The sequence below is a fragment of the Salvelinus namaycush genome, chromosome 41, assembly GCF_016432855.1.
Source record: "Salvelinus namaycush isolate Seneca chromosome 41, SaNama_1.0, whole genome shotgun sequence".
NCBI classification, from domain to species: Eukaryota; Metazoa; Chordata; class Actinopteri; order Salmoniformes; family Salmonidae; genus Salvelinus; species Salvelinus namaycush.
Window position 1 is genome coordinate 8744553 of NC_052347.1, and position 19906 is coordinate 8764458.

A 19906-nucleotide genomic window follows, 5' to 3' on the forward strand; every position below is an offset into this window, starting at 1 on the left:
GCCTATCCACAAGAACCACATACAAGGTAGTATGGACCTTTCTCAGAAATGTTTTCCATTGTGTACTTTCCACATTACGTTAAAATGCATAATTTGCACATTATACATGACTTATGCATGTTTTTCCTGGTTTAGCCCTATAGACTCATGCTAAGATGAAGCTTCTACTGGCACTTTGTGCAGTTTGGAACATCATTCAACTATCAGAGAGCTGTTCTTCTGGAAGTACTGTACAATATTCCATTGTACTGTCCATTTAGTTAATGTTCAGATTCATGTCCAGGAGTATAAGATCATAATATACAGTGGGGAGAACAAGTATTTGATACACTGCCAATTTTGCAGGTTTTCCTACTTACAAAGCATGTAGAGGTCTGTAATTTTTATCATAGGTACACTTCAACTGTGAGAGACGGAATCTAAAACAAAAATCCAGAAAATCACATTGTATGATTTTTAAGTAATTCATTTGCATTTTGAGCTATATAAGTCCTCTGAATATAAAGGACAGTGGAGTCCGTGGAGTGCATTGGTGCAATTGAGGACTGATGCAAAGGAAGGTGAGCGAGATCTGCTTTGGAGAGTTAAATCATATACCACTCTTACCTATCTCCTCTTTGTTATTGTCCCAAAATATGCTTTGGAGAAACCATTTAGGCTACGTTTAGACAGACCAATTAGTGGAAAAAATATCAGAATTTGGCTGCTTCTATAAACACAGCCATTGATGCATATACTATGTTTCTCCTTCAGCAGAACCAACTATTTACTGAACAAGGGGTGTTATAGTCTTTATAATTGCCTAAATGACATAATGTTGTCTTACGATCATTTGCAGTTTCTTATTTGTAATTCTGATGTAGAATTGTGTATACTATACTGTAATGAAATGTGTTTTGTCTGTTTGAAATTATGTAGATTTTTTAATTACTATATCAATTGTGTGATAGCTTAAATAGCTATTTTGGACCAGTTAATTTCATAATTTGTCAGCACTGATGGCACCACTAGAGCCACTGATCCTTCAGTATGTGAGTTAACCACCAGAGGATGCTGCGACTCAACACTTGCTACTATCTATAGGGGAAATTGGCGAGGTGCAGTTTCTTGAATGACAATTTCAGCTATATGTAATATGTTTAAAGTAGTTTAATAATCCTGTAATTTCTATGTCCTTTAATTTGTCTTGTATTACATACTTGTTCGCTATTGTAAATAAAATAATACATTGGTATGGTTTATATGTATCGTTTTCTATTTCGCAAAACAGTGGACGACTAAACTATAGTTATCAGTAGAGGCAATTGCAACAATATATATGTATAGCCCACCAATGGTTTTAAACTTGCTTAATCTTTCATTCTTTGTGCAATTTCAAAACATACGCGCGTGCTACAAATGAACGAGAGTAAAATGTGTTGTGATATGACGTCACGTTTCGGAAATGAACTCAGTACGTAGCTAGCTTGCTTGAGGACTTCCATCCATGTCAGCAAGCAACCACTGGCCAGATAGTGAGTATCTGCCTGTGTTGCATTAACTGTCAGTTAGTTGTGGGAATGGTGAAAGTCAGGCAATGGTGACCTTATACTACTAACGTTACCTAGGCAGCTTAGCGTTGTGCGGGTAAGATTCACTTTCATGCTCGGTGTTTGGTCTAACACAGTCAGCAGCTAGCACTGGTACTAGCTAACGTTAGCTATATTGCTACCTTAGCACATCCGTGTGTGCAGATGTCTTCTTAAATTTGGCTTGCAAAGATGTCTAATTTATATTGATTGACAGACCAACACTTTTCAAACTGTGGCAGCCCTAGCCGACTAAACTCAACGATGATGGAGTTCAGCAGCGTCTAGTTGTGGGCGGACGGGAGTTCCGAGGTCATTTTTTTTTTTTTTTTTTTTAATAAATACTACGGATTTCAGCACCCAAATAATAGTCCGCATTTACAAATGATATTATCCTGTGTACATGCGGGCTATTCTTTGGGTGCTGAAATCCGTAGTTGTTTATAAAAACGTTATTTTATGTGACGTCGGAGCTGCAGTCTGCCCACGCTAACGTTAGTCGGGGCTCAAATAGATCATAAATCGTTGAGTTTAGTCGGCTAAATCTGGCTAGGCCTATGCTTCTGCAGCCATCTCTTTACATTACTGTAATGTTACATCTAGAAGGATTGTTAATTTAACATAGCAATAATGTTGGTTTTGGTTATCTGCTAGGGTATTACCACCGAACTGTGCCATACAGGTCAGACCTCTTGACAGAGGATGTTGGCCAGGGTTCCCCAACTCGCGGCCAGTTATTTGTCCCCCTCCCAGTTTTCTGAACAATGAAAAACTTTTTTTAAATGTTTTTTTTTTTTAATTGTTGGACATGAAAGACTGTTAAAACAAAAGCAAATCAGCTCCAAGTTATTTTAATTTAAGAAATCTGTTCCAAAGTTTTCCCACGCATAATAGCAAGATACACTGTATTTGATCGTATACAAATGTCAATGTTTGGGCTTCTTGCGGTCAATTTTTAGTCCACAAATTGTTTGTAATTATGTCTCGGCCCTCTGACCAACCGCACAAGAAAGAAAACAGCCCGCTACTGAATCTAGTTTCCTGATGGACACCAATTACCCACACACATACAGAAGGCCACAGTCCTCCTGAGAGCTGTAATATTATAGGGTCATAGAGTACCACAGTCATTATACCCATAAAACCTAGCGGTCAAACAGAGAAACGGTTCCAATTGTTTTTCCACCATTCATTCTTCCCATAGGTGATTTTAGAAACACTTAAAATAAGGGCTTTGTTGACGTTTTGCGTGACGTTTTGATAACCGTGTCGATCTCTCTAGGTCTAGGACAAGGTGACTTTTATCAATATATTCGCCTGGATTAACCCCCCAAAATTGAAACGCTAATTAGCTGCTAATGTGGCTATCATAAAGAACTACAAATGCCATGATGATCTGAGCGAGACTGTCGAATAAAGGCGAAGTTAAGAATCTCTGGAGTACCTATCTAATGTTAGTTAAATGTAGTAATGAATAAATTGGCTACATTTCTTTAAATTGACAATTCTGTGAACTGTCTTGTGCAAGTTTTAAATTGACCTGTTAACAAAGGTGTCAGCTAGAGATGACGTGTAGGACCTTTCAGGGATTTGTAGTTTTGCATGTCTACTTTGCTGCTAATTAGCATTTTTTAATATGAGAGTAAATAGAGCCAAAAATACACTACCGTTCAAAAGTTTGGGTTCACCTAGTAATGTCCTTGTTTTCCATGAAAACATACATGAAATGAGTTGCAAAATGAATAGGAACTATAGTCAAGACTTTGTTCCAAGATGGCATAGCAGTTCAGACGTCATTTTGCCCTCGTATTGTCGTGTCCTGTATATATATATATATTTACACCTTTCTTCGCATATCTTTTATATATTTTATTATCCAAGAACTCAACTACAAAAAGCTTTCCTGCAACCCGCCTCACCAATTACAGAAAAAAAAGTATTATTTACCTCAAATCTGAAAATTCACAATTTGAAGCTAGCCAGAAGCTAACCAGAAGCTAACCAGAAGCTAACCTGAAGCTAACCAGAAGCTAACCAGAAGCTAACCAGAAGCTAGCCAGAAGCTAACCAGAAGCTAACCTGAAGCTAGCCAGAAGCTAACCAGAAGCTAACCAGAAGCTAGCCAGAAGCTAACCAGAAGCTAACCAGAAGCTAGCCAGAAGCTAGCCAGAAGCTAACCAGAAGCTAACCAGAAACTAGCCAGAAGCTAACCTGAAACTACCCAGAAGTTAGCCGGTTTACTGGCTAACGTTAGAATTTCAGCTACCCACGTTTTGTGGTCATCAGCTATTCCTTTAGCTCGATAATCTATCGGCACTTTTGTACAACGCGACTCAGACCAGAACATACCGGACCTATTTTTCTCAATATCCCCGGATTTCAACCGCAAGCTCTGGACATTTACACCTTGATTTCGCTGCTAGCTAGCTGCAAACCGTGTGACTATTGGCTTACGTCGATCCCGGAGCAAACTTAAATTATTCCGGAGCTAGCCAGCTGAAGAGTTCCATCAGCCATTCCTGGGCTACAATCACCTATCCGGACCCGTTTTTTTTACTACAAATGCGGAGCCCCATTTTCACGACTGACTACCGACGTTATCTGCCCGAGGGAGTTATCCAACTGGCACCTCCGTCGCGACGTTACCTGAACGCTCATCTGGGGCCCGCTAATCGTTAGCTGTCTTATCGGCTGCTATCTGAATAAGTATATCGGACAATTTTTCTTGGGTCACTATATCTATTTTGCCAATTGGATTGATCCCCTCTACCACACGGAACCCCACTAATCTACCGACGGAAACGCACGAGGTGACTAAAAATAGACCTCCATCCTATGCTATCTTGCTACCGATAGCCAGCTACCCGGCCAGCTGTCTGGATCGCCGTGACCCCAACCAACCTCTACTCACTGGACCCTTATGATCACTCAATTTAGCATGCCTCTCCTTAATGTAAATATGCCTTGTCCATTGCTGTTCTGGTTAGTGTTTATTGGCTTATTTCACTGTAGAGCCTCTAGCCCTGCTCACTAAACCATATCCAACCTTTCAGTTCCACCACCCACATATGCGATGACTTCACCTGGTTTCAATGATGTTTCTAGAGACAATATCTCTCTCATCATCACTCAATACCTAGGTTTACCTCCACTGTATTCACATCCTACCATACCTTTGTCTGTACATTATTCCTTGAAGCTATTTTATCGCCCCCAGAAACGTCCTTTTACTCTCTGTTCTAGACGTTCTAGACTACCAATTCTCATAGCTTTTAGCCGTACCCTTATCCTACTCCTCCTCTGTTCCTCTGGTGATGTAGAGGTGAATCCAGGCCCTGCAGTACCTAGCTCCACTCCTATTCCCCAGGCGCTCTCTTTTGATGACTTCTGTAACCGTAATAGCCTTGGTTTCATGCATGTTAACATTAGAAGCCTCCTCCCTAAGTTTGTTTTGCTTTAGCACACTCTGCCAACCCAGATGTTTTAGCCGTGTCTGAATCCTGGCTTAGGAAGACCACCAAAAATTCTGACATTTTCATCCCTAACTACAAGATTTTCAGACAAGATAGAACGGCCAAAGGGGGCGGTGTTGCAATCTACTGCAAAGATTGCCTTCCAGAGTTCTGTTTTACTATCCAGGTCTGTAACCAAACAATTTGAACTTCTACTTTTAAAAATCCACCTCTCTAAAAACAAGTCTCTCACCGTTGCCGCCTGCTATAGACCACCCTCTGCCCCCAGCTGTGCTCTGGACACCATATGTGAACTGATTGCCCCCCATCTATCTTCAGAGCTCGTGCTGCTAGGCGACCTAAATTGGAACATGCTTAACACCCCAGCCATCCTACAATCTAAGCTTGATGCCCTCAATCTCACACAAATTATCAAGGAACCTACCAGGTACCACCCCAATTCCGTAAACACGGGTACCCTCATAGATATCATCCTAACCAACTTGCCCTCCAAATACACCTCTGCTGTTTTCAACCAAGATCTCAGCGATCACTGCCTCATTGCCTGCATCCGTAATGGGTCAGCGGTCAAACGACCTCCACTCATCACTGTCAAACGCTCCCTGAAACACTTCAGCGAGCAGGCCTTTCTAATCGACCTGGCCGAGGTATCCTGGAAGGATATTGATCTCATCCCGTCAGTAGAGGATGCCTGGATATTTTTTTTAAATGCCTTCCTCACCATCTTGAATAAGCATGCCCCATTCAAGAAATTTAGAACCAGGAACAGATATAGCCCTTGGTTCTCTCCTGACCTGACTGCCCTTAACCAACAGAAAAACATCCTATGGCGTTCTGCATTAGCATCGAACAGCCCCCGTGATATGCAACTTTTCAGGGAAGCTAGAAACCAATATACACAGGCAGTTAGAAAAGCCAAGGCTAGCTTTTTCAAGGAGAAATTTGCTTCCTGCAACACAAACTCAAAAAAGTTCTGGGACACTGTAAAGTCCATGGAGAATAAGAACACCTCCTCCCAGCTTCCAACTGCACTGAAGATAGGAAACACCGTCACCACCGACAAATCCACTATAATTGAGAATTTCTACGGCTGGCCATGCTTTCCACCTGGCTACCCCTACCCCGGTCAACAACGCTGCCCTCCCCTCTGCTACTCGCCCACGCCTTCCCCATTTCTCTTTCTCCCAAATACAGTCAGCTGATGTTCTGAAAGAGCTGCAAAATCTGGACCCTTACAAATCAGCCGGGCTAGATAATCTGGACCCTTTCTTTCTAAAACTATCTGCTGAAATTGTTGCCACCCCTATTACTAGCCTTTTCAACCTCTCTTTCGTGTCGTCTGAGATTCCCAAAGATTGGAAAGCAGCTGCGGTTATCCCCCTCTTCAAAGGGGGGGGACACTCTTGACCCAAACAGCTACAGACCTATATCTATCCTACCCTGCCTTTCTAAGGTCTTCGAAAGCCAAGTCAACAAACAGATTACCGACCATTTCGAATCCCACCATACCTTCTCCGCTATGCAATCTGGTTTCAGAGCTGGTCATGGGTGCACCTCAGCCACGCTCAAGGTCATAAACGATATCTTAACCGCCATCGATAGGAAACAATACTGTGCAGCCGTATTCATTGACCTGGCCAAGGCTTTTGACTCTGTCAATCACCACATCCTCATCGGCAGACTCGACAGCCTTGGTTTCTCTAATGATTGCCTCGCCTGGTTCACCAACTACTTCTCTGATCGAGTTCAGTGTGTCAAATCGGAGGGTCTGTTGTCCGGACCTCTGGCAGTCTCTATGGGGGTGCCACAGGGTTCAATTATTGGACCGGCTCTCTTCTCTGTATACATCAATGATGTCGCTCTTGCTGCTGGTGAGTCTCTGATCCACCTCTACGCAGACGACACTATTCTGTATACTTCTGGGCCTTCTTTTGACACTGTGTTAACAACCCTCCAGGCGAGCTTCAATGCCATACAACTCTCCTTCCGTGGCCTCCAATTGCTCTTAAATACAAGTAAAACTAAATGCATGCTCTTCAACCGATCGCTGCCTGCTCCTGCCCGCCTGTCCAACATCACTACTCTGGACGGCTCTGACTTAGAATATGTGGACAACTACAAATACCTAGGTGTCTGGTTAGACTGTAAACTCTCCTTCCAGACTCACATCAAACATCTCCAATCCAAAGTTAAATCTAGAATTGGCTTCCTATTCCGCAACAAAGCATCCTTCACTCATGCTGCCAAACATACCCTTGTAAAACTGACCATCCTACCAATCCTCGACTTCGGTGATGTCATTTACAAAATAGCCTCCAAAACCCTACTCAATAAATTGGATGCAGTCTATCACAGTGCCATCCGTTTTGTCACCAAAGCCCCATATACTACCCACCACTGCGACCTGTACACTCTCGTTGGCTGGCCCTCGCTTCATACTCGTCGCCAAACCCACTGGCTCCAGGTCATCTACAAAACCCTGCTAGGTAAAGTCCCCCCTTATCTCAGCTCGCTGGTCACCATAGCAGCACCTACCTGTAGCACGCGCTCCAGCAGGTATATCTCTCTGGTCACCCCCAAAACCAATTCTTCCTTTGGCCGCCTCTCCTTCCAGTTCTCTGCTGCCAATGACTGGAACGAACTACAAAAATCTCTGAAACTGGAAACACTTATCTCCCTCATTAGCTTTAAGCACCAGCTGTCAGAGCAGCTCATAGATTACTGCACCTGTACATAGCCCATCTATAATTTAGCCCAAACAACTACCTCTTTACCTACTGTATTTATTTATTTATTTTGCTCCTTTGCACCCCATTATTTCTATCTCTACTTTGCACTTTCTTCCACTGCAAACCAACCATTCCAGTGTGTTTTTTAACTTGCTATATTGTATTTACTTCGCCACCATGGCCTTTTTTATATTTTTATTTATTTATATATATATTTTGTTTGCCTTCACCTCCCTTATCTCACCTAACTTGCTCACATTGTATATAGACTTATTTTTCACTGTATTATTGACTGTATGTTTGTTTTACTCCATGTGTAACTATGTGTTGTTGTATGTGTCGAACTGCTTTGCTTTATCTTGGCCAGGTCGCAATTGTAAATGAGAACGTGTTCTCAATTTGCCTACCTGGTTAAATAAAGGTGAAATAAAATAAATAAATAAAGACGTTGACAAGGTTATAAATAATGATTTTTAATTGAAATGATAATTGTATCCTTCAAACTTTGCTTTCATCAAAGAATCCTCCATTTGCAGCAATTACAGCCTTGCAAAATTTGGCATTCTAGTTGTCAATTTGTTGAGGTAATCTGAAGAGATTTCACCCCATGCTTCCTGAAGCACCTTCCACAAGTTGGATTGGCCTGATGGGCACTTCTTACGTACCATACGGTCATGCTGCTCCCACAACAGCTCAATAGGGTTGGGATCTGGTGACTGTGCTGACCGCTCCATTATAGACACAATACCAGCTGACTGATTCCTCCCTAAATAGTTCTTGCATAGTTTGGAGCTGTGCTTTGGGTCATTGTCCTGCTGTAAGAGGAAATTGGCTACAATTAAGTGCCGTCCACAGGGTATGGCATGGCGTTGCTAAATGGAGTGATAGCCTTCCTTCTTCAAGATCCCTTTTACCTTGTACAAATCTCCCACTTTACCATCACCAAAGCACCCCCAGACCATCACATTGCATCCACCATGCTTGACAGATGGCGTCAAGCACTCCTCCAGCATCTTTTCATTTTTTCTGCGTCTCACAAATGTTCTTTGATCCGAACAACTAAAACTTAGATTAGTCTGTCCGTAACACTTTTTTCCAATCTTCCTCTGCCCAGTGTCTGTGTTCTTTTGCCCATCTTAATCTTTTCTTTTTATTGGCCAGTCTGAGATATGGCTTTTTCTTTGCAACTCTGCCTAGAAGGCCAGCATCCCGGAGTCGCCTCTTCACTGTTGATGTTGAGACTGGTGTTTTACGGATACTATTTAATGAAGCTGCCAGTTGAGGACTTGTGACGTGTCTGTTTCTCAAACTAGACACTCTAATGTACTTGTCCTCTTGCTTAGTTGTGCACCAGGGCCTCGCCTCCCACTCCTCTTTCTATTCTGGTTAGGGCCAGTTTGTGCTGTTCTGTGAAGGGAGTAGTACAAAGCGTTGTACGAGATCTTCAGTTTCTTGGCAATTTCTCGCATGGAATAGCCTTAATTTCTCAGAACAAGAATAGACTGACGAGTTTCAGAAGAAAGTTATTTGTTTCTGGCCATTTTGAGCCTGTAATCGAACCCACAAATGCTGATGCTCCAGATACTCAAGTAGTCTAAAGAAGGCCAGATTTATTGCTTCTTTAAAAGAACAACAGTTTTCAGCTGTGTTAACATAATTGCAAAAGGGTTTTCTAATGATCAATTAGCCTTTTTAAAATGATAAACTTGGATTAGCTAACACAATGTGCCATTGGAACACAGGAGTGATGGTTGCTGATAATAGGCCTCTGTACGCCTATGTAGATATTCCATAAAAAACCTGCCGTTTCCAGCGACAATAGTAATTTACATCATTAACAATGTCTAAATTGTATTTCTGATCGATTTGATGTTATTTTAATGGACAATTTTCAAAATTCAAAAGGCACTCGCACATCTGAGAAATCTAAATTGCAGGTGCATGGCAACAATTAAACAAGATGAAGGAAAAAGGAAACCGCACACTGCTCTTGATAGTATCACCGATATTAAATAAGCTTACGTATCGGCCTCACGGCCTTCAACAATTTTCAAAAACAAGGACATTTCTAAGTGACTTTTATGGGTATTATGACACCTCCACTGTGGGGCTCTATGGATAAGCTTGAACACAAACATTTAAGGAAGCTCTCTTTCTCACCTAGGCAAGACGTGTCACAACAGGAAACCACAATGATCTTAATCTTCATAAAATAATGTTGTTTAAAAATACAGATTCATGACCTTGTGTTTAAGTTTCCTAGAACACAGGTAATGTACTTTTATTGGCTAGTTTACTGCTTTGGAGGTTAGAGTAGGCTATGATTTCCTGTCTCTAGGACAGATGGCTTTGATTGTCCCAGTTAATTATTAACTTTTTTGTTTTTACAGTAAGAGCTGTTTTCTTCTAAATTGTACATTTCTATGTTCAAAGGGACATACCCTTCTGGTTTCTGTGGTTTATAGTTTTGTCATGGTGTTGTTGGAGCACTGCCTTCTGTGGCAGGTGTCTGGAGTGGAAAGTACCCTACACCAGGGATTATCAACTAGATTCAGTCACAGGCTGTGTTTTTGTTTTTTTCTTGAGTGGATGGTCAGGGGGCCGGAAAATAATAACAAATAATTTGTGCACTAGATTCTACTCTGCTGAAATAGTATGTGCATTACAGTATTTGCATTCTAAAGATATAATTCACAGGTAAGACCAATTTCACTATGTATTATTAAGTTTGACATGAATTTATTTAATATTTTTGTATCTTTGAATAACTTTTAATGGAAGTTTTATGTTCCTTGTTTAGAAATTGTGGGCTCTATTTTCGGCTGGCGCTAAGGAGTTGCAAGTGTCAAAGCATGTTAGTAAGTGTTCGTTTGCAATTTCGTCATGTAAAAACTGGCACACAATTGATTTATTTATCCAGTCAGTCAATAAATAATATAATAATACGTAGGAAAGGTTTTCATCTTTGGCTCACAATCGGTAGATACTATACGATTAGAAAGGTTCAAAATGTATGTAAAACATCACAGCACAAATGAAAAATATATGGCACATGGAAACCAAACGAGAGTGGTCTATGGTGATAGGTGGGATGGGCTGAGCATGGCAGAGGGGTGGGATTAAAGAGTTTATTTTCAGTAATGTATTATTGTTATGTGGTTATTTGTAGACTAAAAATGTACCGCAAGAAGCCCAAACATTGAAATTATTATGTTTTATTCAAATATACAGTACCAGTCAAAAGTTTGGTCACACCTACTCATTCAAGGTTTTGTCTTTATTTTTTACTATTTTCTACATTGTAGAATAATAGTGAAGACATCAAAACTATGAAATAATGCATAAGGGATCATGTAGTAACCAAAAAAGTGTTAAACAAATATAATAAATATAATATTTGAGATTCTTCAAAGTAGCCACCCTTTGCCTTGATGACAGCTTTGGAAACGCTTGGCGTTCTCTCAACCAGCTTCACCTGGAATACTTTTCCAACAATCTTGAAGGAGTCCCCACATATCCTGAGCACTTGTTGGCTGCTTTTCCTTCACTCTGTGGTCCAACTTGTCCCAAACCATCTCATTTTGGTTGAGGTCGGGTGATTGTGGAGGCCAGGTCATCTGATGCAACACTCCATCACTCTCCTTCTTGGTCAAATAGCCCTTACAAATCCTGGAGGTGTGTTGGGTCATTGTCCTGTTTAAAAACAAATGATAGTCCCACTAAGCGCAAACCAGATGGGATGGCATATCGCTGCAGAATGCTGTAGTAGCCATGCTGGTTAAGTGTGCCTTGAATTCTAAATAAATCAGTGAGGGACAGTGTCACCAGCAAAGCACCATCACACCTCCTCCTCCATGCTCCACAGTGGGAACCACACATGTGAAGATCATCCATTCACCTACTCTGCGTCTCACAAAGACACGGCAGTTGGAACCAAAAATCTCAAATTTGGACTCATCAGACCAAAGGACAGATTTCTACCGGTCTAATGTTCATTGCTTGTGTTTCTTGGCCCAAGCAAGTCTTCTTCTTATTGGTGTCCTTCAGTAGGGGTTTCTTTGTAGCAATTCGACCATGAAGGCCTAATTCACAATAAACATTTCATACTTGATGTCTTGACTATTATTCTACAATGTAGAAAATAGTATAAATAAAGAAACTCTTGAATGAGTAGGTGTGCCCAAACTTTTGACTGGTACTGTATATTTCAATAAAACGTTATCATTTCAAACATTGCTTACATTTTGTATATGATCAAATATACAGTATCTCTATTATGGGTGGGAATACTTTGGAACAGGTTTCCAAAATTAAAAATCACTTGGAGCTGATTTGCTGTTATTAGTCTTTTATGTCCAACAATTAAATATATATATTTTGGGGGGGGTTTTGCTCAGAAAACTTGGGGGGGGGAAATAAAATGAAATACAGGCCAAATTCGGCCCGTGGGCCTCCAGTTGGGGATCCCTGCCCTACACAAAAAAACTGGATAGGTGCTGCTAGGGCTGGGCGCCATGCTGCTTGTGTTTCTATTGTTTTGATGGTTGCTTCTCTCAATGGACTCATTCACCAGTGTCTCTAAACCTTGTGTTTTCTGTTGTAGCTTAAGTCGACGATCACTTAGTCTAATAAAAGTAATTAATGAAAGGTACTTGCTACCATCATTTCATGATTGTCCCAGGACAATGTTCTATAAGATAAACAACAGCTATTAATGTTTAAAAAATACATATATATTTAACCTTTATTTAACTAGGCAAGTCAGTTAAGAACAAATTCTTATTTAAAATGACAGCCTAGGAACAGTGCCTTGTTAAGGGGCAGAACAACAGATTTTTACCTTGTCAGCTCGGGGATTCGATCTAGCAACCTTTCGGTTACTGGCCCAATGCTCTAACCACTAGGCTGCCTGCCGCCCCATGCTATGTTGTTGTCTTAGGTCTCTCATTATATAGTGTTGTGTTGTCTCTTGTCGTGATGTGTATTTTGTCCTATATTTTTATTTAATATATTTTAAATCACAGCCCCCGTCCCCGCAGGAGGCCTTTTGCCTTCTGGTAGGCCGTCATTGTAAATAAGAATTTGTTCTTAACTGACTTGCCTGGTTAAATAAAAAAGCATGGCAGCAACACATGACAAGACAGCATGGTAGCAACACAACATGACAACAATGTGGTAGCAAAACAACATGGCAGCAGCACAATATGGTAGCAGCACAAAACAGGGTACAAACATTCTTGGGCACAGACAACAGCACAAAGGGGAAGATGGTAGAGACAAAAATAGATCACGCAAAGTAGCCACAACTGTCAGTAAGAGTGTCCATATTGAGTCTTTGAATGAAGAGATTGAGATAAAACTGTCCAGTTTGAGTGTTTGTTGCAGCTCGTTCCAGTTGCTAGCTGCAGCGAACTGAAAAGAGGAGCGACCCAGGGGTGTGTGTGCTTTGGGGATCTTTGACAGAATGTGGAGGATGAGGGCTGCAGTAGATATCTCAGATATTAAAGACCCTTTCTCTCTTGGAGTCTTACTTGAATAATGAAATGGTAATTATAAGGAATTGGAACAACACCTGTAGTCATGTGTGAAAAAAAACATAAACAAGAACCCTCCCTGTGCGGAAGCAGCACGCCTAGTTTATCAGCTGTGGGTTACTCACTGTATGGTGGTTTTCTTTGTGTGTGTGTGTGTGTGTGTGTGTGTGCGTGTGCGTGTGAGAGAGGGGAGGGAAAGTGTGGTGTAGCTTTGTTTTTTTGTTATGTGACTGTTGTTGTTCTGTCTCTGTACATCCTTTAAGGTATGATGCCGTTCCTATTCTGTCCAGCATCATCCTGTATTCCTCCCCTCCACCTTCTATGGTAAGAATCACCTGGACATCAGTTTGTTCCTCCACCTAAGAATGGAGGGCCCTCAAGCCTCCCCAAAGCTTGGAAAGCAGCCAGAAGACTTCAAATTTGGTCGAATTCTAGGAGAAGGCTCCTATTCAACAGTAAGTCCTCATACATTTTCTATGGTGTTGTATTTTGTGTGTGGGGCTTACAGATTACAGTTGCAGTCATATTAATTACTTTTTATTTTCTATTGTTGGTAAAGGGTTGATGGATTGTTAAAAAAAAATCTTTGTTGATTGCAAACTTGTTTCAGGTTGTGCTGGCGACAGAACAGGCCACGGGGAAGGAATATGCTAGTAAGACACTACAAATATGTTTTCTCTGTTGCATGATGCTGATGATTCTCAAGTGGAGTTCAAGTGACTGTCCTGGATTCTGCTATTAACTTAAATGCATTTGTGCTGAACAATAATGCTCTTTGAAGTGAGGAAACTGGAATTTGATTCAGTCATAAACACAGAGTGAAGCATGTCGGTTTGAATTGTGTTTCAGTGAAGATTCTGGAGAAGATGCACATCCGGAAGGAGAACAAGGCACATTGCGTGACGCGAGAGAGGGATATCATGTCAAGCTTAGACCATCCATTTATCGTCAAGCTCTACTTCACATTTCAAGATGTGAAAAGGTTGTGTATCCTTTGAAATAATCAGAACATGGGCTACTTCAAGACTTCTACATAATAATATCTGGTCTCATCTATTTTGTGATCTTAGTACCATTATCCTTAACTGCCTCCTGTTAGATTTTGGCATAAGCTATGCAAGAAATGGGGAATTACTGAAATACATTCGCAAAATAGGCTCATTCGATGAGACGTGCACTAGATTCTACTCTGCTGAAATAGTATGTGCATTACAGTATTTGCATTCTAAAGGCATAATTCACAGGTAAGACCAATTTCACTATGTATTATTAAGTTTGACATAAACATGAATTTATTTGATATTTTTGTATAATTTTTAATGGAAGTTTTATAATGTTCCTTGATTAGAAATTGTGGGTTCTATTTTCGACTGCCGCTAAGGAGGCGCTAGTGTCAAACGCACGTTAGTTTGCAATTTCGTCATGTAAAAACTGGCACACTGGCATTTTCCAGACCTAATGCCAGGTTCTGCAATTTACCTGTCTAACATCAGCTCGCTTGTGCTGAGTAAACATTTGAGGTTTTTGCCCTCTGCTTTTTCATTATTCACAATGCACATACTTGCATACTATATAAACATTTTTGAGAATGCCTAGCACATATGTAACGATACAATCGACAGGAGCCTAGTATTTTGTATAGACGTGCAAATGTTAGGGGTAAAGACACTTGAATTGAAAATATACTGCACATCCTAAAACATACACACATATGCCTACCTGGGTACTTAATTTCACTTGTTCAAGTATCGATCCCCAGCTCCAAAGAGCGCCTCTCATCTGGTTACCAAAGACGCACTCCTCCAAACATATTTAAATGATTCAGTCCTATAATGCAGTATCAACGGTAGGCCTAAGCTATATTTCGCTTATTGAGGACGTGCCTCACACATACAATTTACAGGAGCCTAGTATTTTTTTTATTAAGGAAAAGTTTGAAGCATAAAGACATATAAGCTAGGCTAGGCTCACTGTTGACTTCCAACAATGTTGACTTCCAACACTCCAAACATAGGCTACAGTAACGAGTCTGCTCAATAGCCTATGTTATTTAATAAACTTTAGTCTCAATCCAAAAGGGATCAGGACGAAAGAATATTCTGTGCCTCCAGCCAAATTGGAAATGATGACAATGCAAAGACTATCAATAACTAACAGAACTTGAGACAAACGCATGCAGTATTAAGCCATGGAACGCATTGATTGGCCAGTGAGTGGCCAAGCCCTCGTCACACCTACAACTTGTTCATTCATCAAAACCCAGCCCTTTTGCGCCACTGCCAGCTATTGTAGTTATAATTCCGGCTGTGAAAATGGCAAAAAAAAATCTGACACACCCCTGAACCTATAGTGCTATCGCCAGCGCTTAGATTTACCACTGCGTTAGGTTTGTTAAAATGTCATGATATGAATTTTATTTGAATTCTTTATTTGATTTAAATGGTGTGGCTTTTTCTTTACAGGGACCTCAAACCAGAGAATATTTTACTGAATGAGGACATGCACATTCAAATAACAGACTTTGGAACTGCAAAACAACTCTCATCAGATAGTACACAAAGTAATTTAACACATATTGCTTTGTCTTTGTGTAATTTTCCTCCAGTTTGTTGATAGACTAAGTACAGTACATTGGTTTGTTTACCCCTTATCGTATTGTGGTTAACTTATCTATCTATACCTCTCTAAAGGCTAACAGAAAAGTGTTTTTGTTATTTATAGGGACATGCACAATGGTCTCTGTGGACTTCATAGATATGGAAGCAAATTGCTAGTTATACAGTGCTCAGAATATCATTTTAATAGGTATGAGTCAATAGTGCCATTTTAAGCATAATTGACTCAAGACATCTTCAGTGAAGGTACCAAATGTGTCATGTGAATAATTTGTCCATACTTATAGTTCATATGATTGTTTTATTTTGCAGACAGAGCAAATTCCTTTGTTGGAACAGCTGAGTATGTTTCTCCAGAGCTACTGACTCAGAAATCTGCCTGCAAAAGGTAGTTTGACTCGAATTCATTCAGTACCCTGATTTGAATCCAATATTCAAGTTATCTGTGTAGTTCTCTGTTACTTTATCACTTCTAGCCTCGCTTGCCATGCTTTATGCAGCTGGGAACAAGACTTGGGTATTTCTGGCCATGTTTACATCACTATGATAAAAACCCAACACTGAAAGAAGTTAACTGAATCTGTCATGTTTTCTGATGTGTTTTAGCTCTGACCTTTGGGGTTTAGGCTGTATCATCTACCAGTTGGTAGCAGGATTACCGCCATTTAGAGCTGGGTAAGTTGCGTATCATACATTATTGTTTTCCTTTTATTCAGGTAAAATATTTGCGAAGCGTCATTGTCAGGGGCTTTGCAGAAGCGCACTTTGTGATTTGGTAAACGATTTAGTCTATTTGTTATCGCTGTCTAAAAACACTGTGTGAAATAACAGGAAGTTATGGCTGTGTTGTTTATGACTTGTTTGTGTATTGAGTGCCTGGAGGCTTGAAGAAACCCCAGTCACTCTGTCACATGGCAGCAGCTTCATGGTTCAACTATAAACCAACACATTTACCTCAAAGCACTTTCAAAGCCAAGTACAGTGACAGTTGTGTATACTGTATGCATCTGCCACTTCCAGGCAATCAAGCCCCAAAGAAGACATCAATATGACACAAGTTCTAAAATGTGCCTTGCACTCTCATATGATCTTCTGTCTGTCCATGTGGTTGATGATGTTATTTGCTCACCAGGAATGACTACCTGAAATTCCAGAAGATTATTAAACTGGAGTATGAATTTCCTGATAAGTTCTTTCCTAATGCGAAGGATCTAGTGGAACAGCTTCTAGTGAGTCTAATCATATGAATTATTAAAATACATTTGGATGTTGTTCCATACTAAGACCCAATGAGTGTCATTATTAACTAAGCATTGCTTTATTTTTGTGGTAGTGCTTGGATCCCTCCAACCGATTAGGTTGTGAGGAGATGGGTGGGTACAACCCTCTCAGAGCCCATTTTTTCTTTGAGGCTGTCACATGGGAGAACCTTCACCTACAGACACCCCCCAAACTCACCCCCTACCTGCCAGCCATGGCTGAGGATGATGAGGACTATTATGGAAACGTATGTTTTTCCCTATTGACATATTATGATTAAAGGTTGACAAAAATCCTCGTTGACATATTGTTTCCTCAATATGTCAAATTGGCGTGTCCTTGTTTTGTAATCTGTAAACACCCTGATCATGATGTGGTTCCATCCACAGTATGATGACCTCCTCAGCCAGTTCAGCAACATGCAGGTTGTCCAGTCCAGCCCCAGTCCCATCCCCAACTCCAACCCCGCACAAAGGCCCAACAGCAACATCGAGCAGTACATTCATGACCTGGACAACAACTCCTTTGAGCTGGACCTGCAGTTTTCCACTGAGGTGAAGCGGCTACTGCTTGAGAAGCAGACAAGCAGAAACCCCTGGTAGGCCTGCAGCGATGTCCTTGCGAGCAAAACATGTTTTTGTGGACAGAGTGTCAGAAGACTGATTAACTGTCAATATTATCTCACCATAATATTGACACATACTGTAGTTGATGATCTCTTGCTCATCTGTTGGGATTCCTATGTTTACTTACAATATTTACACAATTCTATGTTTGATATCTTGTAAACATGAAGCACTTTACCTAAAGACAATACAACGCCAACAATAACATGATATACTGTGAACTGTATCAAGAAAGATTTGGGGAATTAACTTTTTTATGTATTAAGGAATCAGTTCGTGGAGAATAATTTGATCCTCAAGATGGGACCAGTGGACAAAAGGAAGGTAAGGATTTATGTCATCCTAAATTACTGTACAGTAATGTTCTATTTTTCAGTTTGAAGGGGAGGAGTGAATGTCTTGATACTGTACTTTTCCAACACTAAAGCAACATACTGCCCTCCTCTGGCAGTTGTTTGCAATTGCTGCCAGGAATCAATTTGGGACATCTTGAACCATACTGACTTTACCTACAGGCAAGGGATTTATTTTTTATGTCTGAGAATCGCTCTCTGCTTTTACAGGGGCTGTTTGCACGTCGGCGCCAGCTATTGTTGACTGAGGGACCACACCTTTACTATGTGGACCCAGTTAACAAGGTTTTGAAAGGAGAGATCCCCTGGTCCCCCGCACTGCGCCCAGAGGCCAAGAACTTCAAGACCTTCTTTGTCCATACAGTAATGAATTAGTCTATTGCAATTAATAGCTCACCCTTAGCTAACAAAACTCACTTTATAAAACTATCAGTAACAGTGACCTATCCTCCTCTTTGCAGCCTAACAGAACATACTATCTGATGGATCCGTGCGGGAATGCTGACAAATGGTGCAACAAAATTCAAGAAGTGTGGCAAAAGATCTATAACACGCATTTTAACTCATGCATGTAGGTTGGGTACGCTATCTTTTGAAGACAGGTCTTACCCTGTAATGACAGGAGACAGAGAATGAAGGCGTTAATTCATAAATGATGGAAAACACCTAGCTGTAATGTAGCTTACAAGTTGGTTTCCCTATTACTCCACACATTTAATTTCTTGTAGGGCAGCAGGTTCAGGGCATGTTCCATTGTAATGCAGAATTTGATACATTCAGCTGGATCTAAAGCTATTCTGGTATAGAAAGGACCTATTATTCAAGGAAGTAGAATGGCTATTGCAACTATTCTAACTGATGATTTCTTAGGCTTGGATGGCCTCATGTCTGACATGGTGGCCTTGGTACTCTTAAGCTATTTGTCTTCTATAGCAGAGAATAAACTTTGGTCAAACCACATGGGCTGGTTCTGCTTTAAAAATTAGGAGTTGACTTGGATGTTGGTTGAACAGTTCATCAAACGTGCAAAGGAGGATGTTGTAGCCAGTTTTTGACTGTTCTCATATCTGGGAGAAGTTGATTGTAAATGTTAGACAGATATTTTGTTAGTCTATTCTACCGACCACTGCTGTGATGTACAAAATGGGATGCAAGTAAAGTGTAAGATGTATATTTTGTATTTGTTTTAGGCTTCTATCCTTTGCTCATTCATTCTCATGTTATCCAAACAGTTCAAATGTGGTAATAATTTGGATAATGTCCCAGCTCCATGTTTACATAATTTAAATGTAAATCAGTTGAATGTAAATAGTTGATAATGGTAAATTATGATATTTTGCTACCTTTCGTTGTAATCTATATTTTATTTATGGATGGTGACATGGTTATGTTTTACATAAATATATGTGGGCCTGGCCTATTTTGTTGTGTGCAAGTTTCAAATTGTTAATTGGAAGAATGCAGCATATATATATAAAGGTGGCTTGGTAATAAAAGCATGTGGGATTTTGGCAAACGTCCTGTGTTTATTTATACTTAGCTTGGGTGAAGGCTCAGTATGATTATTTGGGGACCAAACCTTTTTTGAAGTCATGGAGTTCCAACTGCAAAAATGATTATTATGAGAAGGATGCAGGGAGTGGGGGGATGGGTAGCACTAGCTTCAGTAGCCACAAAGTTATAAACCCCGCCCATTTCTACAATTTATTATCTTCAAATGTTATTTTAAAGTTAAGCTTAACTTTAAC

At 40.4% G+C, this 19906-nt stretch overlaps 1 protein-coding gene across 3 annotated transcripts; it reads left to right on the forward strand.

Annotated features, from left to right (window-relative positions):
* Nucleotides 1-1450: 1450 nt before the first annotated feature.
* LOC120034442 (3-phosphoinositide-dependent protein kinase 1-like) lies at nt 1451-19658 on the forward strand. Of its 3 annotated transcripts, none has more exons than XM_038981006.1 (14): nt 1451-1514; nt 13568-13759; nt 13915-13957; nt 14154-14291; nt 14404-14548; nt 15767-15864; nt 16232-16307; nt 16526-16594; nt 17052-17148; nt 17253-17426; nt 17569-17777; nt 18072-18129; nt 18369-18521; nt 18620-19658. In XM_038981006.1, the coding sequence occupies exons 2-14, from the start codon at nt 13670-13672 to the stop codon at nt 18731-18733; spliced, it is 1464 nt and encodes a 487-aa protein (XP_038836934.1). In that variant the 5' UTR covers nt 1451-1514; nt 13568-13669; the 3' UTR covers nt 18734-19658. The 3 variants fall into 3 exon arrangements, with proteins under 3 accessions (XP_038836934.1, XP_038836935.1, XP_038836936.1); XM_038981007.1 differs by having other exon boundaries at nt 1479-1626; XM_038981008.1 differs by lacking the exon at nt 1451-1514 and adding an exon at nt 10570-10628.
* The last annotated feature ends 248 nt before the right edge of the window (nt 19659-19906 follow it).